This window comes from Cinclus cinclus, chromosome 34 (genome assembly GCF_963662255.1).
Source record: "Cinclus cinclus chromosome 34, bCinCin1.1, whole genome shotgun sequence".
In the NCBI taxonomy this organism is placed as follows: domain Eukaryota; kingdom Metazoa; phylum Chordata; class Aves; order Passeriformes; family Cinclidae; genus Cinclus; species Cinclus cinclus.
In genome coordinates this window covers 30,116-56,407 of record NC_085079.1, presented here as the reverse complement: position 1 = coordinate 56,407, position 26,292 = coordinate 30,116, and the positions used below count along the sequence as shown (strand labels likewise).

At 53.7% G+C, this 26,292-nt stretch overlaps 3 protein-coding genes and 1 long non-coding RNA gene across 6 annotated transcripts; 3 read left to right on the top strand and 1 right to left on the bottom strand.

Moving 5' to 3' along the window:
- Positions 1-1,646: 1,646 nt before the first annotated feature.
- PFN1 (profilin 1) lies at positions 1,647-4,234 on the top strand. Its single transcript, XM_062512211.1, has 3 exons — positions 1,647-1,893; positions 3,211-3,403; positions 4,016-4,234. Exons 1-3 carry the CDS (start codon positions 1,762-1,764, stop codon positions 4,111-4,113), a joined length of 423 nt encoding a protein of 140 aa, XP_062368195.1. The 5' UTR covers positions 1,647-1,761; the 3' UTR covers positions 4,114-4,234.
- Positions 4,235-5,265: 1,031 nt separating this feature from the next.
- On the top strand, positions 5,266-9,378 carry SLC25A11 (solute carrier family 25 member 11). Of its 2 annotated transcripts, XM_062512237.1 has the most exons (8): positions 5,266-6,373; positions 6,808-6,960; positions 7,226-7,432; positions 7,537-7,627; positions 7,883-7,973; positions 8,065-8,164; positions 8,272-8,323; positions 8,727-9,378. In XM_062512237.1, the coding sequence occupies exons 1-8, from the start codon at positions 6,102-6,104 to the stop codon at positions 8,880-8,882; spliced, it is 1,122 nt and encodes a 373-aa protein (XP_062368221.1). In that variant the 5' UTR covers positions 5,266-6,101; the 3' UTR covers positions 8,883-9,378. The 2 variants fall into 2 exon arrangements, with proteins under 2 accessions (XP_062368221.1, XP_062368222.1); XM_062512238.1 differs by lacking the exon at positions 6,808-6,960.
- A 135-nt stretch (positions 9,379-9,513) lies between these two features.
- On the bottom strand, positions 9,514-12,413 carry PSMB6 (proteasome 20S subunit beta 6). The gene is made up of 6 exons (XM_062512239.1): positions 12,282-12,413; positions 11,769-11,836; positions 10,718-10,849; positions 10,508-10,637; positions 10,049-10,193; positions 9,514-9,721 (listed from the first exon to the last, which is right to left on the bottom strand). Exons 1-6 carry the CDS (start codon positions 12,369-12,371, stop codon positions 9,585-9,587), a joined length of 702 nt encoding a protein of 233 aa, XP_062368223.1. The 5' UTR covers positions 12,372-12,413; the 3' UTR covers positions 9,514-9,584.
- Positions 12,414-12,466: 53 nt separating this feature from the next.
- Positions 12,467-25,619, top strand: LOC134055772 (uncharacterized). Of its 2 annotated transcripts, XR_009934107.1 has the most exons (4): positions 12,467-12,659; positions 15,892-17,247; positions 21,931-22,115; positions 24,144-25,619. It is a non-coding gene; the product is annotated as an uncharacterized LOC134055772 (long non-coding RNA). The 2 variants fall into 2 exon arrangements; XR_009934106.1 differs by lacking the exon at positions 12,467-12,659 and having other exon boundaries at positions 15,656-17,247.
- The last annotated feature ends 673 nt before the right edge of the window (positions 25,620-26,292 follow it).

Genomic DNA, 26,292 nt, shown 5'->3' with positions numbered 1-26,292 from the left:
GCCTGACCCTGGACTCCACAGACTCCCCCCGCAGCTCCTGTGGGGGTACTCCCATGTCCAAGTGCCCTGAACTGGTCCTATGTCCTCCCATCCCATAGTGGACCCTGCGTGAGCCCAGACGCCCCTCCCCGATACCCAGGACACTCAAAGGGGTCCAGGGTGGGTCAGGGCCCTTCTCACGAAGCCTCCTCTGCCTGTAATCCTGTCCCTCACCCGCAGGCTTTTCCCGGGATTATTTCTCCCTTTCCCTATGCCCCGCCCCGCTGGAGGGGCCAGAGTGGGTCAAATTCAGCCCCTGCTGTGGGAAACGCGCTGGGGCCACGAGTGCCCGGGGTTGGTGGCACTTGACGATGGGGTCCACTGCGGGTTTGGGATTATTTTTAACCCCGCTCAAAAGGCCACGATACCACGATCCCCAACCGGGGGGCTGGAGCGCCTCCTGAAGGCCCTGGGGGGAACAGTACCAGCCAGAAGGGGAGGGGGTGGACTGGGGGGGGGGGGGGGGGGGAACGGGACAGGACAGGATTTTGGGATTGCAGAAGGTCCCTTGGAGGGGGGGAGGAGTTCAGCCCAAAGGAATACCAGGGGTGGGGGAGGGGGGGGGAACTCAGCCCCATGGGCCCCACAGCGTGGGGGAGGGGCGGCGGCATTGACCACTTCCCGGGGAAGTTCTCGCCGGGGAGGGGGGCGGGGCCGGGCCTTCTATGGGAGACGTGGGGCTACGGACATCCCTACGAGCTCTCGACCCCTCCCCCAACACAGTTCTGGGGGTCGTGGCACCCTGGAATCTCTCTGGGGGGAGACGATCCCGAACGCCTCAGCCCACCACCCTCCTTCCCCGTCCTCAACCGCCGAGCCCCTCCCCCACTCCGGCGCAGGAAGTGAAACCGCTGCCCCTCCCCCCGGAAAGTCCCGCCTTGTTCTGAGTCAAACCGCGACCCACGGGGGGAGGGGCGGGGGTCCTGCACCCCTAGACACGCATTGAGCTATCATCCCCCGCCAGCGACCCCCGGTCGGGGCTGCACATAGGGCCCAGAGCGCGGCGGGGTGTCACGATAAGGGCGTGTGTATATCAGAATAACCGGGATTCACAATATAGGCGGAGGACGCGCAATAACGGGGGATTCGTTATCAGTCTGGGGGGGTCACCATAACTGTGGGGGTGTCGCGATGACGGGGGGAGACGGAATATCGGGGAAGAGGTGGCACAATAAAGGGTGGGGGTCCAGGTAATGGGGAGAGTCGGAATACGGGAAGCGAGTGTCGGGATACTGAGGGGGTGTTTGAATAACGGGGGGTGATGGGTCGTGATAATCTCGGGATCCAGAACATGAAGGGTTTGGATTAAGGTGGGGAATGGGCGCAGCAAGAGAAAGTCTTACAGTAGACGGGAGTACGGGGATCTCGGTAACGGTGTGGGCTGGAACAACGCGGGGAATCGCAATGCGCGGAAGATGTCGCGATAATGAGGGAAGGGTCGCAATAAGGAGCCCTCCCCCCAATAGCCGCGAGCCCTCCGCGGCGCGCTTGGCCAGGGGCGTTCCCGCCCAAAGCCCCCGCCCCTTCGAGCTCCGCCCCTGCCCCACCCCCCCGCTGTCCCCTATGAAAACGGCCGCGCGGCGCCTCCGCCGCTCCTCTGTCGCCGCCGCGCCCTGGGTGCTGTGCGCAGGCGCCGAACGAAACGCCCCTCCCTCTCCCCGACGAAGCTCCGCCTTCCGAGAAGGCCACGCCCCCGCGTCCCGCCCGCCCGCCGCCGCCGCCATGAGCGGGTGGGCGCCCTACGTGGAGACGCTGCTGGCGGACGGCACCTGCCAGGATGCTGCAATCGTCGGCTATCGCGACACCCCCGCCGTCTGGGCCGCCGCCCCCGGCAAGACCTTCGCTAATATCACGGTAAGAGGCCGGGACCGGTAGGGGTGGGGGGGCCAGCGCGCCGAGGCGTTTCCCGCCCAAGCGCGCGGAGGGCGGAGGGACCCAGTAGCCTCTGAGGGGCGGGGCTGACCCCCCCCTTCCCCCGCGACGGGCTATGGGAAGGACAAAAAAGGGAGAAAAACGCAAAACCGCCAGCGTGGAGCTCGATGGGGGGGACTCCGGCGCTGCCCATGCCCGGGAACCCGGTGCCGGGGGAGGGCTGGTGTTGGGGGGGCCCCTGGAGGCGGGGGAGGGCGTGGCGGCGAGGCAGTCCCCTCTTTAGACCCGCTTCGAGCGTTTTGGGGGTCGCAGGCGGACGGGGAAGAGGGGGGATGGGCGAACACCACGTGGTTCTACGACCACCCCGGCCGATTCCCATCTATTTTATTGAAGTCACTTGAGTGAACGGCGGGGGTCTCGTGGTGGGGGGTGGGGGAACCCCATCCCACTTAAAAACCCTCTAAAAATGCGCGGAATGCGGCCACTTCCCGGTGGAGGAGGGGCGGCCGGGGCTTCCTGTGGGGGAGGGGCAGCGCGCGCGCACCCCCCTCCCTCCTCCCCACTTCCCCCCACGGAAATGGGTGGGGGAGGGGAAAAGTTTGGGGAGGCCCATGGTGGGAAAGGGGGGCCACCGGACCCCTGATCCCTGTCTGGGGTCATGGGGGAGTCACGGGGGCGCCCTGGGTCACAGGTTGTAGGTCACGGGTGACTCAGGGGGTGCCCGGACGGCTGGGCCACCCGAGGGACTGTGACGGGGTTCATGGGGGTCCCCTGACTTGAGGTCACGATGGGGTTGTCTGAGTTAAATGTGGGGTCCCGGGGGCATTGTTTGAGTGGTCCTTTATGGGGTTCCTGGGGGTCTGATTTTGGGGTTCTTGACCTGTTCTGCTCCGTGGCAGCTGGTGGAAGTGTCAGCATTGGAGGGTCCCGAGTTTGGGGTCTTATGGGGGATCCCTAGATTCTCTGGTCCTCTTGCGGGTTCCCCTTGGGGATCAGAGATCACACATGGGGTCCCTGGCAGGAGTCATGGGGGTCCCGGGACGCCTGGGTCCCTTTTATGGTCATGGAGTGGGAGTTAGGAGAGTCCCTGTTTGCCAAGTCCCCTGCAGGGGCAGGCTTCTGCATTTGGTTTTGGTGGTCCGTGGGCCTTTGGGGTCCTCTTGACCTGTCCCCACCCCTGTCCAGCCCGCAAAAGTGATGGGCCTTTACCAGGGGGGGTTATGGCAGTCCCCAGACAGCTGTGTTCCTTATGGGGTCACGGCTCCGTTTTCGGGGTGCCCCTGACCCTTGTATCAACAGCCAGCGGAGGTGGCGGCACTGGTGGGCCCCGAGCGGGGGCCACTGCTGGTGCAGGGACTGACGCTGGGGGGCCTGCGCTGCTCTGTCATCCGGGACTCACTGCTGGTGGAGGGGGAGCACAGCATGGACCTGCGCACCAAGGGGGCTGCCGGAGCACCCACCTTCAACATCACGGCCGCCATCACCAATAAGAGTGAGGGAAACCCTGGAACTACCCCCCTGTCATCCCTACTCCACACCTCGTGTCATCCCTGTCACCCTCCCAGCACACCTCCTGCCATCCATTCCCTTGTGACCCCCCACCTTCAGAATCACCAACAAGAGAAACCTCCCCCTGGAACCACAGTCACCCTGTGCCACTGTCCTTCCCCCCCCCCCCCAATCACCTCCGTGTCACCCTTTATCACCTCCTGACCAGTTCCTGTCACCCACCATGACCTCAAGCCTCCGCAGGTGCCTTCCACATATCTTATGGCATCATGGTGTCACCCAGTGTCACTCCCCAGCACTTGTAATGCCAGGTGCTCCCCACCTTCCCCAGTGTAACCCTGTGTCCTCTCCCCCACACAGCTCCATCTGGCCACGTCACCTGCTGGCCTGTCACCCCTGATCTGCTTCCAGTTAATGTGTCCCTTCCCCCCTGCCCCAGGTCCCCACCAATTACCCCTTGCTAACTCCTAGGAACCCTTCATCCCCACTGTTGCTTCTTTCCCTTCTCCCCCCTTGATCCCTTGTCTGTCTGGGGTTGGTTGGGGTTTTGGGAGGGTTGGGGATGACCCACCACTTTATACCCATACCCTTGCAGCCATCGTACTGGCCATGGGCAAGGAGGGCGTCCACGGCGGCTGTGTCAACAAGAAATGTTACGAGATGGCCAATCACCTGCGGCGCAGCCAGTACTGAGGCGGGCTGGGGGGAACCCCCGGGACCCCCCCGGGGACTCCTGGACTCCCAGGGACCAGCAGGACCCCATCCCCCACCCCCCTAATCCCCGCTGCCGGCAGCAATAAAGTGCCCTTGTGGGGAGTTGCTGTGGGTCAGGGATTTCAGGGGTCTGGGTTCTGTGGTGGGAACCTCCATGTGTGGCCAGGGCCATGGGGTGTGGCTCTGCCCTCCACCCAGGGTGGAGGAGGCCTCCCCGGATACCCGGGTCCAAGGGTGCTGCCGTGCCCCAGGTGGACAAAGTCCACGTTGGGGTGGGGGTGACGCCTCAGCACCTGCCCGACTATGCTCCCCCCCCCCCATCCCCCGACTCAGAAGGCAAAGTTGGGGCACAGAGGTTTTATTGGGAGGGCTGCACTCATGGTGGAGGCTGCACTAGCAGCCGGGGGGAAGTTGGGGGTCCAGGCTGGGGGGTGGAAGGATGGAACAAGGGGGCTGGGGGACATGGTGGAGGGAAGAGAAGGGGCTGTGGGGAATTGCGGGGCAGGAACTTTAGATAATTTGCTAAGTTGTGAGGCAGGGTCCCAGGTGTTCAGGGGGTGGTGTGGAGCAGAGGTGGGGATTAGGGAGGTCGTGGGATGGATTGATGGGGGGCAGAGGTGTGGATGTGGGGGGATGGGTGAGGCAGAGGGAGATGGGGGGGCTGATGTGGGGTGAAGAAGGTGCTCTAGGGTGGAGATGGGGATGTGGGAAGGTGATGTGGGGTAGAGTGGGAGATGTGGGGCAGGACCAGGCATCCAGCCAGGCGGAAGCAGCTCTGGTGCTGTCGAGTCCTTATAAGGGCAATGTGGTGGCTCTGGCGCTTCCTGTTCCCCCCCCCCCACCCCTCCCGGCTGACTCATGGATGGGGGGGAAGGGCCTGCAGTTGACCCACTGCGGGAATTGGGGTATCAGGGGTTGGGCCGGGGGCCAGATTGAGTGTCGTTGCCCCTGTCCCCCTCACCCAGCAGGGAGGGACCCAGGTGTTGGGGCCTCCTATGTGCCTTTGCCCCTGCGATGAGGTGATCCCCAGAGCTGTGAGGTTGGGGCACACTATCACCCCATCACTGTCACCTGTGGACAGTGGCACCGCTACATCCTGTAGGACAGTGGCACTGTTCCCCTCCCACTACATCTCCAGGCGATCTTGTCACCTGTGTCACATGTAGCACCCTGAGACCTGTAGGATGCTTTCACCTGTGCCATCCCTGGAATCGTGTGCTCTCTGGTGTCCTCAACACCTCAGGGGTACCCCAGAACGGGGGGCAGGGCTGAAGGGGAGGGACAGGGTTTGAAGGGGAATGGAAGTGCTGGGGAGGGGGTGGGGTACATTGCTTCACTAGTGCCTCCCAGTTATAATCAGTAGTAGGGGTCAGTGGGAGGACTAGGGTGACTCCGAGTGACCCCGGTACTGGCTGATGCACTCACGACTGCCCCCAGTGCCCCCCAGCAGACCCAGACTGCCTCCATTGCCCCCCAGTGCACCCAAAGCTCCTCCCAGTGCCCCGCATTGCACCCAAGCTGCCTTTCAGTGACCCCAAAGCGCCTCCTATTGAGCCCCAGTGCACTCAGAGCACCTCCCAGTGTACCCAGCGCTTCTCCGCATACCCACGGAGCCTTCCAGTACCTGACAGCGCCCTCCAGTGTCCCAAATGCTTCCCAGTATCTCCCAGTGCTCCAGCATACCTTCCAGCATTCACCACTTGGAACAGGCATCACCCCACGGCGCTGAGCAGCGGCGAGACCAAGTGCGTGAGGTCTCGGTCGCCGACCCCTCCCGCTGCCGGCGACCTCCCCTCAGGCCCCCCAAGATGGCGTAATATCGCGGGAGAGGGGCGGGGCCGAGCTATTTCGCACCCCCATCGGCCTCAACCAATCCGCTTGCTGGCCGAACAATTTCCCTTCCCGCCTAAACATACTCCACCAATGAGAGGCGTTGAGGGCGGAACTGCCCCTCGGGGAGCGCGGCCATGTCCCCTCCCCTCGGGGGCGGTGCTTCCCCGCAAAGCCGCAGTCCCCGCGCGGGGCCCCAGCTCGGCGCCGCGCAGGCGCCACGCGCAGGCGCACTGGCGCCGAGCCCCCCCCGAGTCACCTTGGGGCGCCGCCGGTGCCGGACCCTGTGCCCCCCCCCCTCCCCGTGCCCCCGGTACCAGGGCCCGGCCGTGATGGCGGCACTGCCGGCGGCCCAGAGGCCCAAGACCTCCCCGAAATCCGTGAAGTTTCTCTTCGGCGGCCTGGCAGGGTGAGAGCCCCAATCTAACCCCCCACTCCCCCCCCCACCAAAAGCGGGATCCCGCACTCCCGAACCGAGATCCCCCTGCCCGGACCTTTCAGGTCGCCCCTAAACCCTGTGACTACCGCCGATCCCCATCACTACTCCCCTAAATTCCTTCTCAGTCCCTCAAATGCTCCCCAAGCCCCCTTTAGACTCCCCCAACCCCCCCAGTGCCCTCCAAAATAAATCCAAATCCACTGAACCCTTTCAAAAGTCCCGAAATCCCATCCAGTTCTCCTCAAACCTACCCTGTGCGCCCCCCCAGGAGATCCCCAAAGCTTTTTCAGACTTCGTCACCCCAGATTTCTTCCAAGAGGGCTTTGTGTGGATTTGAGGGGCTGTGGAGAGGGATGTGAGTATTTTTGGGGTCCCTCTGAACCTATGTGACCTCTTTCCTTCAGGATGGGGGCTACAGTCTTTGTGCAGCCCCTGGACCTGGTGAAGAACCGGATGCAGCTGAGTGGGGCTGGGGCCAAGGGCCGTGAGTACCGGACGTCCCTGCATGCCCTGGGGTCCATCCTACGCCACGAGGGACTGAGTGGCATCTACACGGGGTATGGGCCCCCCAGAACCCCCCTGCAACCACCCTGAATCTCCAAATCCCTGGGTCATGTCTTGAACTCCCCCAACCCCCTGGGATCCCTGTATACCTCAGGTCCCTGCATGCCCTGGGGTCAATCCCATACTGCAAGAGGTTACTGGTCATCTGCATGGGATACAAAGCCCCCCCAACCTCAAAACCCCAAGCACCTGCAAATCTTGAGCTCTTCCCTGCCCCTCCATTTTTGGGACTTCTGCCATTCTCTGTGTCCTCCCCAGGCTATCAGCAGGGCTTCTACGCCAGGCCACCTACACCACCACCCGCCTGGGCATCTACAGCGTCCTCCTTGAGCGTTTTGGGGGGGCTGATGGAACTCCCCCTCCTTTCCTGGCCAAGGCAGCCATGGGCATGACAGCAGGGGCTGCTGGGGCCTTCGTGGGGACTCCGGCTGAGGTGGCCCTCATCCGCATGACAGCTGATGGCAGGTGAGCCACCAGCCATCCAAAAAATATCTGCGCCGCCGTCCACCCCCCCCCAAGTCTGCCTATTTTTTACCGTAATCCCCCCTTTTTTTGGCTCCGAATCCCAGGCTGCCCCCTGGCGAGCGCCGCGGGTATCGCAATGTGTTCGACGCCCTCGTGAGGATGGCGAAGGAGGAGGGAGTACTGACGCTGTGGAGGGTAGGTGGGGGCGGCGGGACCCCCAGATCCTCCCATGACTCCCCTGCTGCCTCCCCAGGGATGCAGGGGGTGTCGTCAGGCTCTGGTGGGGGGGCACTGGGTGTCCCCCAAACTCCCATCTCCAACCCCAGTGCTGTGTCCCACTGTGGTGAGGGAGGAGAGCATGGTCTGTGGGGGAAAAGTGGAAATACAGGGAGTGATGCAGTGGGGCCTGGGGGTGCACAAGACTCACCCAAACACTCCGTTTTCCCCTAGGGCTGTATCCCCACCATGGCCCGTGCCGTGGTGGTCAACGCTGCCCAGCTCGCCTCATACTCGCAATCCAAACAATTCTTGCTCGACTCCGGTGAGTTCAGGGGGTGGCACTGCCATGGGGAAACCCTAAATCCTAGTGCACTCTCCTCCCATTCCCTTTTGATGTTTTGGGATGCCCCTAGGGCATTTCCGTGACGACATCCTGTGCCACTTCTGCGCCAGCATGATCAGCGGGCTGGTGACCACAGCTGCCTCCATGCCCGTCGACATTGTCAAGACCCGGTGGGTTAATTTTGTGGGGGGGTCCTCTGCTTCCCCTTAGATAATCACAGATGTGACCCATGGTCACCCCAAAACCTCCAGTTCAACCTCTAAATTTTCCCCAACAGCATCCAGAACATGCGGACAATAGATGGAAAACCCGAGTACCGCAATGGGCTGGTGAGTGAGTGGGGTTTGGGATGGCAACATCATCTGGGTTAGGATGGGCTCCTCTGTCATTTTGGAAATTCCCTTCCAACTGGAGGCGGGGGGGGTGTTTCACCATTTTGGAGGTCTTCCCTGTCATTGGAGGCAGGGGGAGAAATAATTCAGGTAATTTTGAGATGCCCATCATTCTGGGGAGCTCCTCTTGCATTTTGGGAAGGTTCCCTACTATTTTGATTGGGGAGGGTGGTATTTCTGGAAGGTTTCTCAGTTTTGGGAGGATTCCCCATAATTTTGAGTGTCTATGTTCATGACAGTTCCCCATCATTCTGTAAAGGCACACATGTCATGCTTTAGAAGGTTTATGGGATTTAGAAGGTTTATGGGATCCCCCCTGACACAGTGCCCCCCCCTGCAGGATGTACTGCTGAAGGTGGTGCGGTATGAGGGCTTCTTCAGCCTCTGGAAGGGCTTCACCCCCTACTATGCCCGCTTGGGCCCCCACACTGTGCTCACCTTCATCTTTCTCGAGCAGATGAACAAGTGGTACCAGCGGCTCTTTCTCAGTGCCTGACATCCCCCAGGGGGGGGTTGGGGGAATCTGACCCCATCCTGTCAGCTCTGTAGAGGCACTTGACCCCCCATGAAGACACTCTGGGGGGTCTGACATCTCCTTCATGTGCCGTGGGGGTACCTGACCCCCCTCATACCACCAGGGGCTGGGGGGAAGTGGCTCTATAGGAGTGCCTGACCACCCCCATTAAGGCTGAAAGCAGTCCTGGGGCCCTATGGAGGGGTCTTGGGCCCTATAGGGGTGCTGGATCCCTCCCATGGGGTCAACAGGGGATGCCTTGTCCCTATGGGGCAGCCCTATAGAGTATAGGGTGCCCTCCCCCTGTGCCCCCTTCCCGCCCCTCTGGGGGTTTTGTTACCAGCCAGTATAAAGGTCACAGTGTGGGGCAGGAGCCCCCCAAAATTCCCCCTCCTCCTTTCCCCTAGCACCCTCCACCCTATGCTTTGTTATTGAATTATGGATGGTGATCATGTAATTAAAGCAAGACCTACAGATACAGGGGTTGCTTTATATCTGTCGCACCAGGGCGGGGTCTGTCTGTCACACCGTGGGTGTGGCTTTGCCTCCACCAGGGACTGGGTGACAGGAGGGGACTCCAAAGGCGGACTTCAAAGCCAGATCCCCAAGAACATCCAGCAGAGGGAACGCAGTTTTTTATTGTCTCCCCCACCAAATTTGGGGGTCCTGGGGGGACCATTCCCTCTAGACAGGGGGGCCACCATCACCCCAGGGCAGGTCAGAGCCAGCCAGGACCGTCCGTTCCACCCCCTCCTCCGTGATGGCCGCCAGCCTGATGACCCCCCCGCTGGAGCCATCTCGCACCATTGCCAGGGCCAGTGCTGGGGGAAAACAGGTCAGAGACCCCCCAAAACATTCATGTTGCCAAATCTCCAAGACACTCCAAAACCTCCCAGTGCTGCCCAAACCCTTTTGCAGGATTCCCCAAACCCTTCCGTGTTCCCCAAGTCCCCCCCCCAAATCCCTTCCCAAGACCCCTAAACGCTTCCATGTTCCCAAAATCCCCTCCCAGGACACACCCAAACCCCTCAATGCCAGCCAAAGTCCTCTGTACCCCCAAATCCTCTCCTAGGATCCCAAACCCCCTCTCAGGGCCCTTCCCACCGCTCCCCCCTGCCCCCAGATACTCAAATATCACCCAAACCCACCACGAGCGACAAATTCCTGGCACTGGGAGCGGGTCATCCCAGGTTGGAATGTGGCATCCAGGAATCCATAGATGTAGGAACTGCCTGAGCCCCCCACAGCAAAGGGCTGGCGCAGGAGGAGCCCTCCCATCGGCACCACGTACACCTGGGGGGGCATAGGGGAGGCTGTAGGGTGCTGTGGGGCAAAGGAGGGGGCTGTGGGACAGAAAGGGAGGGGGCTATAGGGCAGAGGTGAGTGCTGTGGGGCCAAGATGGGGATACCAGGAGGCAGAAGGAGATGTGGGGCAGAATGAAACATTCCCAGACAGAAAAGAGGACACTCGAGCAGAAAAAGAAACATTCTGAGACAGAAGGGTGGGAAAAAGGACACACACTAGGGCAGAAAGGGGAATGCTGCATTGCAGAAAAAGGGGACACACTGGAGCAGAAGAGGAGACACCAGGACTGAAGGGAGCCCACCTGTCCCCCCCGTCGCGGGTCCCAGCCAGCGACAATGATGCCAGCGCTGAGCTCCTCACGGTACCGGTAGCAGCTCTGCTGGAAGAGGCGGGCGGCTGTGCGCACCCGCGGCGGCTCCTCCAGCTCCACACTGTGGGGCAGGGCCAGGTGTGGGGCTGGGGGTTGCCCCAACAGTCCCCCCCGGCCCTTCCCCATGCCCACGGGGGGTACCTGTGGAAGGCTAGCTGATAGGCCACAGCATCAGCCACCGCCTGCGTGTCAGCTGCCGAGCCTGAGCGGCAGCAGAAGATTCGGTCGTGGACGGGGGTCAGCTTGTCTGTCACCCGGTTGGCTACATAGGACCTGCGGGACAGCGCAGTGGTGTCGCTGTGACAGCCAGTCAGCTGCTGGAGGTGACACCACAGCAATAGGTGCTGGGTGACAGCAGTGTAACAACCCCTCGAGGTGACACACTGCAAGAGGATCAAGGAGCTGGAGGTGCTGAGAAACTCCCAGAAAGCAGGTGCTGATCCCAAAATGACGCTGGAATTTCTTTGGGCACAAAGTGCCAGGTTTTGCAGGCATGGGACTTAGAAATGTGGGATTTACTGTGCTAATAACAAAAAGAAAAAACGGGGGAGGAAATCCCAGAAAACCAGGGATAACCCCTGGGGAATGCTGGGAAACAGATTTTACAGGATTACCAGGATGGAATCAGTAAAAATAATTCAGGTTTTGTTCAAAGATCTTGACGCACTGGATCAAGATTATAAGACTTTAACAAAAATAATGTGGAAAGTGTCCCACACTTTACAGATGAATCAAGAATTACATGATTTAGAAGGATGCAGGAAGCCCTTTGGACTGGGTGATTTTAACATGGGAGATGTGAATCCAATTTTTATCACCACACTGGGGAATGGTTCTGTGGGATTGAAAACTTGCTCTAAAAGAGGAAAAACAATTTAATAACTTCAAATTATTAATAAAAATGGGATCCATAGAGAGGAATCCAAAGATTGGGAGCAAGAGCACAAACTTTAACCTGAGAATGTTTTTGTAGGAATTATTCCACATAAATAAAGGCTTCTTGGATGATTTTGGTGATGGAAAATGCCTGTCAGGTGTGACACTGATACCTAGGGACACCCGCCCACAGCTTTGGGGGTGGCTTCCCAGGGACACCATGGTGACACCAAGAGAACAGTGACAACGCCATGACATGGTGCCGGAGCCCCCCTGCCGAGAGGTCACTGATGACGTCACGGCCCATGGCACTTACCCGGTGGTGGTTCGGGAGTCGGCCCCTATGACGACACCTCCATCGAACTCCACGGCCATGATGGTGGTCTGGGGGGAGGAGAGGGAGGGGCTGTGCTGCGCTGTCCCTGCCCCAGAGAAACCCCCTTCCCCCAGTAGACCTCACCCCACACAACCCCCCGGCCGCACAGAAATCGTCTTTTCACAAAACTCACACCCTCTCGGCAAGTACCCCCCTCCCCAGAGCAATCACTCCGTGCGCATTAGCACCCCTCACCAAGGAGGGTCCCTCTGACCCAGAGTTCCCTTCCCGCACTCTCCACGGAACTCTCTGCTCCTCCAGCCCTTGCTCCCAGCTCATTCTGCCCCAAACCCAGCCCCAACTCTACGCTCAGCCGCACATCGGGGACCCTCTGCCCCACAGCCCACTCCCTCCACCCTACGGCGGGTTCTCCTGGTCCATAACACCCCCATCCCCCGTAAGCCCATCGCCAACCCTCCAAGTGGGTCCCCCGCCGCCCCTCGCCCCACTCACGCCGGTGCTGACGGGCTCCGCCGTCCATTCCCGGTGCGTCCCGGCGGGGCCTAACCCGGCCCGCGGCTCCCACACCGTCACCGCCGCCATCTTCCGCCACACTTTACGGCAGCGTGACCGGTACGGCAGGGTTGGGTCGATGCTTTACGGCAGTGTGGCAGGAGGGGTTTAGGGTGGCAGCTGTGCTTTACGGCAGCATGGCGTACACTGTGGTGGTCGTGCTCTTCCTCGGAAATGAATCTCTCAAGTTTCTCCCCGTCCACGGGCCCCCGGTCTGACCAGGACGGATGAGGAAGGGCGCAGATTCGGGGGCTCCAATGTTGTCTGGGGCACCCCAAGGTCCCTGGAAGAGGGAGCCACGCTGCGGTGGAGGAGCAGGTGAGTGGGGAATGGGGGGGTCATGCTGGGGTAACGTGCTCATGTTAAGGTGAACTTGGATTGTTCATTACCACTGAAGTCAATGGCTGTCAGCCTGTGTAGCTGTTTGTACTTACGAGTAGGTAATCAGACTAACCACTGGTTTATAACAAGCAAAAGAGAGTTTATTGTGTTTTGTTTTCTTTTTGGTAGCAGTTGAAGGACCACATTTTGCAACATTTTTTCCAAGAATGGTTCAGTTCTTGTGACTTTAATACATACGGAAATAATTCTGCATTTAGCAAGAATGACAGTTTGTCTAAATAGAAAATAGATTATTTTCCAAATCCACCAAATTGTGAAACAAATAATTGCTAATTATGTGGAAGACCAGTCGTGCACTGTTGCAGCTATCCTTACTCTTAAAATAATCTAAGCCTAACATAAAAAAACTCTGAACCCAGGAATAAACCATAACCAATTGTTTATCACTGAAATCTACAGAAACACTACCTAAGCAAATCACATTGATAACAATAACAATTCACTTACTGGGAAAGGTGAACAACTCTTTTGTAATAGAAGTGCTTTCAGTTTCTTCACTGAGCTTCACCCCAAGGGGGAAAGAGGATTGAGAGAAAAAGGTAAAGAGAAAAATGCACCACTGGTAACTGTATCCCTACTCATTTCCTACGCCGGAAGCCACAAAATTATTTTAGGAATTTCCCCAAAATCCTCCCAAAAATTCTCCCAAAATTCCTCCCAAATCCAACTCAAAATCTGCCCCAAAAAATTCACCCCAAAATAATCCCAAAATCCACTCCAAATCTCCCCAGAAACATCCCAAAATCTCCACAAAAACTGCCCAAAATCTGCCTAAAATTCACACCTAAATCCACATTGAATTCCTCCCAAATTTCCCCAAATCCCTCCTGAAATTTACAAAATTCCCCCCAATCCCCCTGAAATCCAAAATTCCTCCCCAGATCCCTCAAATTTCCTGAAAATCCCCCCAAACCCCCCCAGAACCCCAAATCAACGGATTGATGATTCAGTGATCGATTCTAAATTCCCAACTGGGGGAATTTTAGGGGGATTTAATGGAATTTTGAGGGAATTTTGAGGAGGAATTTGATGGAATTTTGGGGGGATTTGAGGGAATTTTGGGGGGATTTGTGGGAATTTGAAGGAATTTGAGGGAACTAAGTGTACATATGTGAGAAATACTTGCTTTTCTCCAGGCAAGGATGTGAATTTCAGAACTCGAAGAAAAAAAGTCCTGACCCACTTGGAATGATTTGGGTGTCAGGAGGCACCTGGGAGCCTCCTTTTGTGTCCTGGGTGGGGCTGTGGCTATAAAAGGGGTAAAGGATGGAGCAGGAGGGCTCAGTGCACAGGGAAATGAACCTTGGGGAAGTTCTTACAGCTCTGCTTAAAGCTATATGAATAATGATGATTTTCTGGAAGTAGGCTGTCTGTTCTGATCCATTTTCTTGCCTCTCCCTGGAGATTCTACCTGCTGAAAGGCTGAGGTGAGAGCAGGATGTGTAAAATCTCCGACTGTCCATGTCTCCCTGGGGCTGAAGCCATGTTTGCTGTCAGTGGTTACACAGTGCAAGATGCTAAAGACTGAAAAATTTGTTTTTTTTCCCCCTGAAACCCAAGACTTTCTCTGCAGCTGTGCCCTCTATATCTCATAAAAGAGTTCCTGGGTTTAGAAAGGTTTTTACATCCTGCAGTTGTCCTGGTTTGAAAGACAGGTGTTTGCTAAGGAAAGCAGAAGCTTCCCTTTGGACTGAAAAAAAATGTGATTCTTCCTTCCTACAGATTATTATGATTTTGAAATTAAGGGAGCTCTCAGGCAAAGATATGGGGGTAGGAATAACAGTTCTTTACAAGTATATCTAACAGGACAAACCAGCTATGAAATTAGCTACAAACAGAACAGTAACTCAGTCCCAGTCCTTTCTGGCTGCAGGCGACTTTTCCCTGAGCTGCAGTTCCCGGGCAGGTCCCGCAGAGCTGCAGGAGGGCTGGGGGTGATGGCAGAGCTGTCCCAGGGGGAAAGAGAGATGGAGAGAGAGCTCTCCGCTCACGGTGTGGGTCCTGGTGCTCAGCAGAGTGCTGGATGGTGGTAGTTCACAGCAAGAAGACAGCAGGGCAGGGTCCGACAGCAGTGAGGATGGTTACTGGCGCTGGGATGGCAGTGATGGGCCAGAGGCGGCAATCGTCCTTCTCATCCAAACTCCGCAGGGGAAATGGGGCGAGGTCCAGCCTTCCGCTTCCTCTTCTGGATATTTGAATCTTGCGGGGTTTCCCTCTCCTCTCTCCCCTACCCTCCCCCCCCCCCCCCCCCCCCCCCCCCCCGTCATTAGGACCCATTCAACAGGTATCTTAGCATGACAATGGGGAAAATTCCACAGAGGGAAAAGGGAAAGAACCAACCCCCAACAGCAGTGTATAATTCAATTAAAAAGAATGGTACCCTGTCAATGTGGTGTTAATTAGTTTGAGTTGGTTAATTAAAGCAAATCATTAATACAGGGTTTGATAAGAGCATCCCTTGCTTGGAGTGGGCAGCTCTGAATTTCTCTTCATTCTTTTAATTTTTTTCAATTATTTCCTAAGCAATTACTGCACTTAGGATATACAATAAGGACAACAGCATTTCTGCTCTGCTGGTTTGGGAAATCCAAGCCCAGTTCCTTAGAGATTGAGGGCATGGGGACCTGAGCTTCCACCTGAGTTTTGATAGTGGGAATCTGGGGAGGAAAAGAAATATTAGTAGTATAAACAGATATGTAATAAAAAGTAAAAAATTATAATGTATATATTTTGTAGTTTATTAGAATAGAAATTAAATTTAATATATAAAATACATGCAGATTATGAATATAAATTAATATAAATTAATATAATTTAATTATATATAATTAATTATGTATAAATATAATTATTAATATAATTTAATATAAATTAAATATTAACACATATATATTATATCTAAGAGGGGGTTTTTTTATGTTTTCATTAAGTTAGATGAAGGGTTTCTTTAGTTTTGGTTGTGCTTTTTTTGGGAGGGGGCATTCATTTAGGACGATTTACTGAAGGTATGGATCTCGTTGTTCCCCCCCTTGTCCGCAGTACTGCAGCCATGCCCCGAGCCCTGCCCTGCTGCTCGCTGCTGCTGGGTGACCAGCCAGGGGTTGGGGGGAGTTCCTGTCAGGTCTGCTGTTTCTTGTTGATTTTTCAGTTTTCAGAGGATGAGGGTTTTGAGTTCTGATGTCTGCTGTCGCGTTGCTCAGCACTGCCTTGGTGATGCAGTCCTGCGAGCTCCCAGTGGCTGTCCAGGAAAGCCTCTGCCGGTATTTTCAGATATCAGTGCCGAGGACGTACGTCGGCTGTGTGCTGAACAGTTTCACACGGCAAACGCAGAAGAAAGCCTGGTTCTTTTTGCTGATGACACCTGTATAGGTGTTCCTTTCTTGTCCTGTATGTGCCTCCTCCTGTCCCTCTTCACTACTTCACTGCCTTTTGTCCTTCTTTTAATTAATGGACAAATCCTCTCTAATATTTATTTAGCAAATATTGCTCAATCCCTCTTCCTGTTCCACCCTGCTTCTTGTCTCCCAGCCTGCTGGCATCTTTCTCTTTCCTTCTTTCTTCCTTCCTTCCTTCCTCTCCTTTTCCCTTTGTCCAGCACTGTGACTGTATTTTTGTCCCTTTCAGTGTCCCTTTGCCTGTACCTGTGTGCACCTGCTGCCCAGTGCTCCTCCCTCACTGTACCCCCTTTCGGTAAGCCCCTGCTCTCCCCGAGTTCCCGGTGGTGCTGACTGCGCCGTCCCTGCCCGACCCCCAGCCGCATCATCGCCCAGCCCGCCTCACGGCACCGCCCTGCTGTGCTGGCCCACATCACCGCATAATCACGCTGGATCGCTGCACTTGCCCACGTTGCCCCACGCTGTGGCTATGGCCCGCCTCCACGCCTTGGCGCAATGCAACATCGCGGGGGACTGCCGCTCTGCACAATTCCACTATTCCGCTCCCCCGCGTGTTCTCCCCCGTGTTCCTGCGCCGCACCTCCGATCCTGATGGGGGCCGCCATATTTGACAGGAAGCACATGACAAAAAAGGGCCACCATATTTTCCGGATGCAAGTGGTGGCATGGGTGCCGCCATATTTGACCAGAACCACGTGGCGGCACAGGGAGCCGCCATATTTGCCCGGAAACATGGCCCAGCACAGGGGCCGCCATATTAGACTGGAACACAGTGGGCACATGAGAGCCAGCAGGCCGTAAAACAGCGCTGGTTCAGCCGACCACATTGCTGCGATCCCCCATGCTGCCCCATGTCCCTGCGCTGCCTCGCATCCCCGCACTCACTCTCGACGCCACGTCCCACCGTTGGGTGCCCTCCCCGCCTCATTGCACCGCCCCTCCGCGCCGGACCCTCTCTTCACTACATCACACCATCCCGCTGCCCAGGCCTGCCACACCGTGGTAGAACGGAGGCCTGCCCACCCCCATCGCCTCGGTACTGCACGTCGCGGTGGTCTGGGAACACTGGATCTGACCACCGAACCTCAAGGGAGCCACCATATTAGCAGGTACACCAGGCCATGGGAGCCGTCATATTGGGTAGGGAGGACATGGCCGAATGGGGGCTGACGTATTGGTTAGGGTTAGGGGTAGGGGTGGGTTAGGATTAGGGGGCTAGGGTTAGGGTTAATGGTCAGGGTTAAGCATTAGAGTTAGAGTTAGGGTTGGGTTAGGGTTAGCACCCCCATTAAGATAGGGTTTACGGCTAGGGTCAAGGTTAGGATTAGGGTTACCTGGTACGGGGTATTTGCCTAAAAAATTCCAGCTGGATGAGGATTTCTCCGAGATCAAAGGTGCCCCCTCCTCCAAACCTGGCTGCCATCGGAGGGCCAAACGTGACTTACAAAATGACATCTGCAAAGTGGGCTGTTGAGTTTGGCTTCCTGGGGAACAGTGCCACCTTTCAGAGCCAACTTGCCTAACTTGCCTGCGGCCCGACCTGGCCTTTTGCTTATAAGAATTCCAGCTGCTCGAGGATTTCTCGCATGCCATAGCTGCCCCCTCCTCCAAACCTGGCTGCCATCGGAGGGCCAAACGTGCCCTCCGAAATGACATCTTCAAAGTGGGCTCTTGAGGTTGGATTCCTCTGGAAAAGTACCACCTTTCGGAGCCAACTTGCCTAACTTGCCTGCGGCCAGTCCTGGACTTTTGCTTTCAAAAATTCCAGCCGGTTGAGGATTTCTCCCAGACCAAAGCTGCCCCCTCCTCTAAACCTGGCTGCCATTGGAGGGCCAAACGTGCCCTCCGAAATGACATCTGCCAGGTGGGCTCTTGAGTTTGGCTTCCTGTGGAAAAGTGCCACCTTTCGGGGCCAACTTGCCTAACTTGCCTGCGGCCCATCCTGGACTTTGGTCTGCAAATATTCCAGTTGGTCGAGGATTTCTCCCAGACGAAAGCTGACCACTCCTCCAAACCTGGCTGCCATTGGAGGGCCAAACATGCCCAACAAAATGTCATATGCATTGTGGGCTCTTGAGTTTGGCTTCCTGTGGAAAAGTGCCACCTTTCCCAGCCAACTTGACTAACTTCCCTGAGGTGGGTGTTGGGCTTCGGCCTATAAGAATTCCAGAAGGACGAGGATTTCTCCCAGACCAAAGGTGCCCCCTCCTCTAAACCTGGCTGCCATCGGAGGCCCAAACGTGCCCTCCGAAATGACATCTGCAAAGTGGGCTCTTGAGTTTGGCTTTCTGAGGAAACGTGCCACCTTTCAGAGCCAACTTGCCTAACTTGCCTGTGGTGGGCCCTGGGCTTTTGCTTTCAAAAATTCCAGATGGTCGAGGATTTCTCCCAGACCAAAGGTGCCCCCTCCTCCAAACCTGGCTGCCATTGGAGAGCGAAACGTTCCCTCCGAAATGACATCTGCCAGGTGGGCTCTTGAGTTTGGCTTCCTGTGGAAAAGTGTCACCTTTCGGAGCTAACTTGCCTAACTTGCCTGTGGCCCATCTTGGACTTTTGTCTGCAAGTATTCCAGCTCGTCGAGGATTTCTCCCAGACGAAAGGTGCCCCCTCCTCCAGACCTGGCTGCCATCGGAGGGCCAAATGTGCCCGACAAAATGACATCTGCATTGTGGGCTCAGAGTTTGTCTTAATGGGGAAAAGTGCCACCTTTCTGGGCGAACTTTCCTAAATTGCATGTGGCCCGGTGTCCTGGTTTGAAAGACAGGTGTTTGTTAAGGAAAGCAGAAGCTTCCCTTTGGACTGAAAAAAATGTGATTCTTCTGATTATTATAATTTTGGAATTAAGAGAGCTCTCAGGCAAAGATATGGGGGTAGGAATAACAGTTCTTTACTAGTATATCTAACAAGACAAACAAGAACAACAACAGCTATGAAATTACCCACAAACAGAACAGTAACTCAGTCCCAGTCCTTTCTGGCTGCAGGCACCTTTTCCCTGAGCTGCAGTTCCCGGTGCTGGGGGCGGGCAGGTCCTGCAGAGCTGCAGGAGGGCTGGGGGTGATGGCAGCGCTGTCCCAGGGGGAGAGAGAGATGGAGAGAGAGCCCTCTGCTCACGGTGTGGGTCCCGGTGCTCAGCAGAGTGCTGGATGGTGGTAGTTCACAGCAAGAAGACAGCAGTGCAGGGTCTGATAGTGGTTTCCCGACGCTGGGATGGCACGGATGGGACAGAGGCGGCGATCGTCCTTCTCGTCCGAACTCCGTGGGGGAAATGGGCCGAGGTCCAGCCTTCTGCTTCCTCTTCTGGATGTTTGAATCTCGCGGGGTTTCCCTCTTCTCTCCCCTCCCCCTTGTCACCAGGGCCCAGTCAACAGGTATCTGAGCATGACAATGGGGAAAATTCCACAGAGGGAAAAAAAAAAGGGAGAGAACCAACCCCCAACACCTGGCCTGGGCTTTTGCCTATAGAAATTCCAGAAGTACGAGGATTTCTCCCAGAGCAAAACTGCCCCTTCCTCCAAACCTGGCTGCCATCTGAGGGCCAAATGTGCCCTACCTTTGTGAACCTGCTGGGGAAGTGTTGAGGGTCAGGGAGTTCCAACCCTTCTCACTGGGAAGCGTGTCTGATGATGTGGGGATTTTTAATTTTTGCCCTCTAAATTTGTGTCCTGGCAGAGGCTTAAGTTTGCTTGCTTTCAGTAGGGCCCTTTTCTTGCTGCTCAGTGGGGCTGCAATGCAGCCAGGGTAGAAGGAGGATCTCTGGCTGCTTGGGCCATGTTTGTGGGACACCTTGGCTTCATCCTTCTTTTGGCTGTGATTTGTGGTGCTGCTTGTGCAGCCATTTTACAGTAACTGGCTTCAGTTGGTTCATCTTGTCACCAAAAATTGGGAATAAACCTCCTTAACAGCACTGCAGTGTTAAGAGGCAGGCATTACTTTCTTGAAGTGCTGGATGCACAGGTCATTGGGATCACAGGGCCTTCTTGGTGGGGTCTTCAGGCACCCTGGTGGTCATTGAAGAAGGAAGCTGATTCTTGTGGTTAAAAGATTGTTTTCCATCAGTGGAAAAGAATCACCTCTCACTTCCCCATCCATTTCCATACGAAGTTATACAGGCAAGGGTATTCATATGTCTCGATCTCTCTTCTTAATGTATTTTTCTATCAATCTTACTAATCTATGAAATATTTCTATGCATGGTATTTTGTTTATTTGTAAATGATGACACATCTGTTGAGAGCTGGAAGATAATACCATCCATCTTTGATATAGCAAAGCTTGGGTTTAGGAGTACACATCAACTGTGATTTCTTTCTTGCTAGACAGATGCTGGCTTGTTTAACTTGCCTTTGAACTGAAGTCCTGCAAAGCTGGAAAATGACTGGTGGACATGGTTGTGATATCCTTCCAAGGCCTTTTTAAAATTTGGTTTTTTTCTATGATGGTTGGTACATACCTTCTTCCTTATGCTATGTGCTGGCAATATTGGAGGTGGAAAATAACATAATACTGCATATTTTAGATTCTTTCTAGTTTTCTTGTGAAATTTTATTGTAGTATCTCTTGTCTAATATCCCCTTAAAACTAAACCAGAAGGTCAGCTACTGAGCACAACTTACTGCAAAGCTGCAGCTCATGTTTCTGCAGTGGAAGTGGCTTTTTGTTCTTCTGCACATGTATCAAACACGACAAATTGAAAAGCTGCTTACCGGGGAAAGAGCCTTGTTTAGTGTAGCCTGGACTTTGGGCAGGTGGTAGCTGTTAGATCAATACTCAGTAAACTGCCTAAATTCTTTTTTTTTTTTTGGTGACTGCTCTCTGGTGATTTTGGCCTGGCGTCTTTAGGAGGTTCAATTTTCATTTAGAAATGGCACGAGAACATTCAGTGTGCTCCCGTGGAGCCAGTGCTGTCACAGGACAGATGGAGCTGGGACAAAGGGCACATTGATTTTGATCTCAACAAGAATCTTCCTGAGCTCCTCATGACAGCAACCGCACAGACTGGAAATGCATCCATTAAAATTAACTCATCACAAAGCTTTTAACTTGAAATTCTGACAGAGGGAGCTTGTTCAGTTCTGCCATGGAGGAAGGGAGCTTGAAGACAAAGAGGTTTAGCAAGGAGATCTATGCAGGAGAACTGTTTGTACTCTAGCAAATGAAGTCTTTGGATGGAAACCCTCATCCATACTCCAGTTTTACCCCTCTAGTTACTCAAACTCTTGGTCTTAATTCCTGTGTCGGTAGGAAAATAGGACAGGGAAGTGTAGATCCTCCTTTTCTTCTTGAGCTGGGCAGCTTGTAACCTCATTTTTTCTCGCAAACAGGACCAGACAAACTGGAATTTTGTTATGAAATCGTACTTTGGAAAGTTTGTCCTGTGTTTACTTTCACCCAGAAGTATCTGAGATTCACTGGAATATTTACAAGCCATAAATAATTGGTTTCTTGTCCTTGCTAGAACCTTTCCTATTTTACAACTTTGCTGCTGCACGAGAACCTGGCGCTTGCAGAACTCTTGCCCCATGCACTTCTCCAGTGCTTCTTGCAGAGAAGTGCTTTGGGAAGCAGTCAGGATGAGTGTCATGTTCACGTGTGCTTTATGGAGCCCACAGGACAGGGAGTTGTCTTTGCAGTGGGCACTGGCTGTTATTCCAACATCTGCATCATTTATTCTACTGGAATCCTTGTGAGAAAGGTTGTTATTTGCCCTAGAGGTTTTTAGTCAACATTTTTTTATCTCAGCCAAAAGTTTTCCATCTCACGGGTTTCTGATGCTGGTTTTTCCTTTCCAGTCTGTTGACCCCACAAAGATGTTGCTTAGATTCTGAAAACCCCTGCGCTGGTACCAAGCTGAAAGTTCTCTGGTGCTCCACAGCAGCCCCATTACCCACAGGTGGGCCAAGAGCAGCTCCAGAAGCTCCAAGGGATTCTGACAGATGAATTTCTGTGCCTCAGGAAAGCTGAGCCAGTTCTGAAGGTAAAGGGTCTCACCCTGCACCACCTTTGCACAGCAGCAGCCGTCCCATGCTTTGTGGAAGGCACATAATGTGTGACACTCTTCACTTGGCACAATACTTTTGGAAGTAAAAATATTTGCTGAAATTGGTGTTGTTAGCACTGGCTTAGTCAATCTTATAAAGCTCTTTAAAACATCAGCCTGGGCACAAAATCTTTTTTTATTTTAGTTGGGGTTTTTTTTGGTTCTTTGCTTTGGTGCTCAGAGGTAATGCAGGAAGGGATAGATATTCTGTTCTACTTGTCTGTCAGTGTGCAGAGAGCGAGGAAAGAAGAACAGTTTTTCACCAGCTGGTTTAGGAGCTCTAAAAGCAATTGTGATGTCCCTAATGAGGGGGTGGGGCCACTGCTAACAGCCTGGATTGTCCCCACCTGTCCCCTCTTCACCACAGTGCTGTGGAGATCCAGAGCCCTGTACCTCAGCCTGATGGTACAAAAATCCCCCCAACATCCCTCAGTTTGCAAAAATAAAAGCTTTGTGCTCATTCATATGAAAAGCTGTATGGGTGTTCTGCAGCTAATGTTCTTTTGTAGGCTGGACCCCAGTCAGTGCTCGCATCTAAAGAATTGACCCAGCCCCGAGCTACTCTTAAGACTCATTTGATCAAAGGGACTGAAGCTCTGTTGACTACAAATTCTCTAGGAAAACAAACCCAGCAACTATGAGAGTGTTGGTGACAAAAGCAGAGTTGAACCTTTGAGGCCACCTCACTGCCACCTCCCCCTAGCCTTTTCTTTTTAATTTATTTAATGTTCTGAGTGCCAGTGCTTGCATGAAATGGGCTCTCAGCAACGAGCTGCTGAGCCTTGTCCGTGTGTCCCTCTGTGCTCCCAGTGCTTCTGGTCTGCTTTGGCTGGGAAACCTGTCCATCGTGCACTCTGTGTCTGTTTCCTGTCATTCCAATGCTCAGCCCTTTCCTGCTGCTTGGCATAGAAACACTCTGAAATATTTTATTGGATAACTTACATCTTGCACTTCAGGACATTAAATTGTGCTAAGCAGACTCTGTCATATCACAAGTTCTTAGAACACATTTTCAAGCCTTCCAGCTGTAGCCAAGGGAAGCTGTTTCTGTCTTGTGTCACAGAACTGGCAGGTTTTTTGCAAAAAAAAAAAAGCCCTTTAAAAAAAAACTTGTTGCATGCATTTAACATCCAAGGGGTTGCTTTCCAAGACAGACAAAAACCCCACGAATAAACAGCAACCAACCAAACAACATATTCAAAACAAGTACTTTATTTTTAGTTCTTGCTTTTCATATTTTCCAAGTTGGCCTCCTCTTCCACTGCAGTGTTTTTCTTTGGACAGAAAGACACCCTTGCCAGATGATGTGACTTAACAAGGAAAACAGAACTTACACACAATGGATATATTAAAGCTAAACATGCAGAGTCCCATTTCGCAATCGTCATCCTAGATTTCCTGTTTATTTGGTTTTCAGAAAGGTGAGAACTGTATCTCTGATGCCCTGGTCAGTTTGGTGCCATAGCCACTGATTACCTGTCCTTTCTAATTATCTGTCCTTTCTGTAGCTCCTCTGCCCATTTGTTGCTCTTTGATCACTGCCTCCTTCACCTGATTTTTATATTTTTCTGGATTTGTGGGGGGGTTTGTATTGGTTTTGATTTTTTATTGGTGGTTGTTTTGTTTGACTGTTTTGTTGGGTCACAGTTTTGGTTTTGTTATTTGGTTGGGGTTTTCTTCCAGTTAACAGTAGGAATCAGCTGGTGATTTGTATTGTAAAGTTTTGAAGACGGTTGTTGCACATAAAGGTTGTTTTTTTTCCTAAAGTCATCTCAGACACAGCTCTGCAAGCCCCTGTGACTTTGAGGACTGTGGGCTCTCAGACAGCAAATTGTGTATGAATAGCAAACTTCTAGTTCCTATTTCCATTAGACACAGCAAAATGTAATGTGTTTGGAGTGGTACCAATTCTAACCTTTACTTTGCCTTTTTTTTTTTTCCTGCCATGCAATAAAATTGTGTCAGATTCATGAATGAACTCAGTTTGTCCAGGATGGAGTGTGCAAGGATAATCCCTTAGCTCATGTGTGGACCTGGTGTGCACCAGGCCAGACACAGGACGGTCATCCAGTGCAGTGCAGCCTCAGCTGTCCCTTTGAGCCCCAAGCTGCCAAGGGTCAGGGCTGGGATGAGCCTTCACCTAAAACTGACTCCAAGGCTGACTGGGAATCAATCCAGAACAGGGCTCACACACAGAGCAAAGTCTCAAGGCCAAAGGCAAACCTCCTTCAGGTTGGATTTGTTTTAACACTGAATTGAAGCCAATTTGCTCATCCTATAACATCACTGCTACCATGAAACTTTACTGAGCTACTAAGCAACTACATTCCTATCCTGAAATGCATTGCCAAATATTGTCGAGGACTTGCTCTGCCTCTGCCCGCTGCTCCTGGGGCTGCTCTTGGCCACGCAGCCTCAGTGGGAGCCAGCACTGGCTGCAGCCCCAGTGGGCTCCCCAGGACGAGGCCCAGCAATTAAAAGGCCAATTAAAGCACTGGGCAGCAGCAGAACCCTCAGCAGAGTTATTTGGACAAACATGGACTTGCCACAACTCCACAGCAGCATGACTATGAGTCTGGCTTCCAATGCTATGAGCGGAGTTTTAAGAACACTGCGGAGAAAAGTCAGCAAATTACCATCTCATCTCACACAGCTTCCGAATCCCAAAACAGCAGCATAGCAGCACAAGTGGCACAGTGAACACTGTCACTCCTGTGCCTGTCATGCAGGACCTGCGCACATCCTGGGGGCAGACAATTCTTGGAAGGCGCACTGGATCCTGAGCATATATTCCTGTTTCAGTAATAAAATCTGTGGGAGCAATGGGGAGCGTGGGCCCGTGCTGTGCTCCACTGCTGGGCTGGCAGCTCGGTGGATACGGCCAGGTTCTCTATGTGATAATTGATAAAAGATTCATGTTAATAGTAAAAGTTTGGGGTTTGTATAAACCAGAATATTAAGGTCTGAAGTGAAGTATGGACACTAGATAGAGGAAAATATATGATTAAATCATTCTGGTTTAAATCCCCCTGTTATTAATATTTGGTTTTCTAAATAAGTTGTATCTACTACCAGTTTACAAAATCAGACTTCCTGATAGTCCTATAGATTTTGCAAAATCAGACTTCCTGCTTTTGTTTGATCAATGCTGCCTACCCACAAAGAGCAGAGTTCCTGATTTCTGCCTGTTTTTATCTACTAAGACCAGATGGTTTTCTATGAGACGGACTATCGCCCAAAGACTTTACGAATGTTTATTCAACCACCACTGCTTACCCGGCAAGTTATGACAGCAAAAAAAAAACCCCAAACATTATTGATTACAACGAGAGACCACAGTATAAGAAGAGGCTGCAAAGAAAGGTTCGATGGAGCATGGAGTGGGCAGCGACCCCTCACGATCCCCAGCGCTGCTGGCTCCGTCTATATCAAATAAAGCAATCTAAATTCTGCTGAATAACGCGACTCTTTGTTCACAAATATAACAGTTTTAAACTAGTTTGGGCAATTTTAGACCCTTTAGTTGAATTTTAACGTCATTTGGCTGATTTTAGGCCAAACTCTGTTGGGAGAGGGTAGATTTTAGGGCCTTTGGCTGATTTAAAGCCAAACCAGATAGGTTTTAGGGTGGATTTTAAGCCCCTTGTAGTCAATGTTAGGCCCATTTGGATGATTTTAGACCCCCTTTGTGTAGATTTGAGGTGTATCTCAATGATTTTATGCCAATCCTGGTGGATTTAGGCTGCATTTGAGGAGCTTTTCTGTTGTTTTAGGCCAAACCAGGCCCCTTGAGGACAGAACAGCCCTTGGCCCCGCCCCTTTCCCCTCACAGTTCCCGCCCTTTCCTTGACCCCGCCCCTTCCCCCTCAGCGTTCCCGCCCTTTCCTTGACCCATCCCCTCCCAGTTCGGTTTCGCAACTGGGAATGAGGAGGGGGAGGAGGAGGAGGAGGGAGGAAGAGGCGGAGCGGCAGCAGGAAGCAGGAGCAGAGAAGGAGCGAATCAAGCGCGCGGCTCCGGAGCTCCTTGAACTCGCAGCCCCCCCCCCCCCGGGACCATCGCCCCCCATCCCCCAGGTGCCCGGGGAGGGGGAGCTCGCCCCAAAAATCCCGGGGG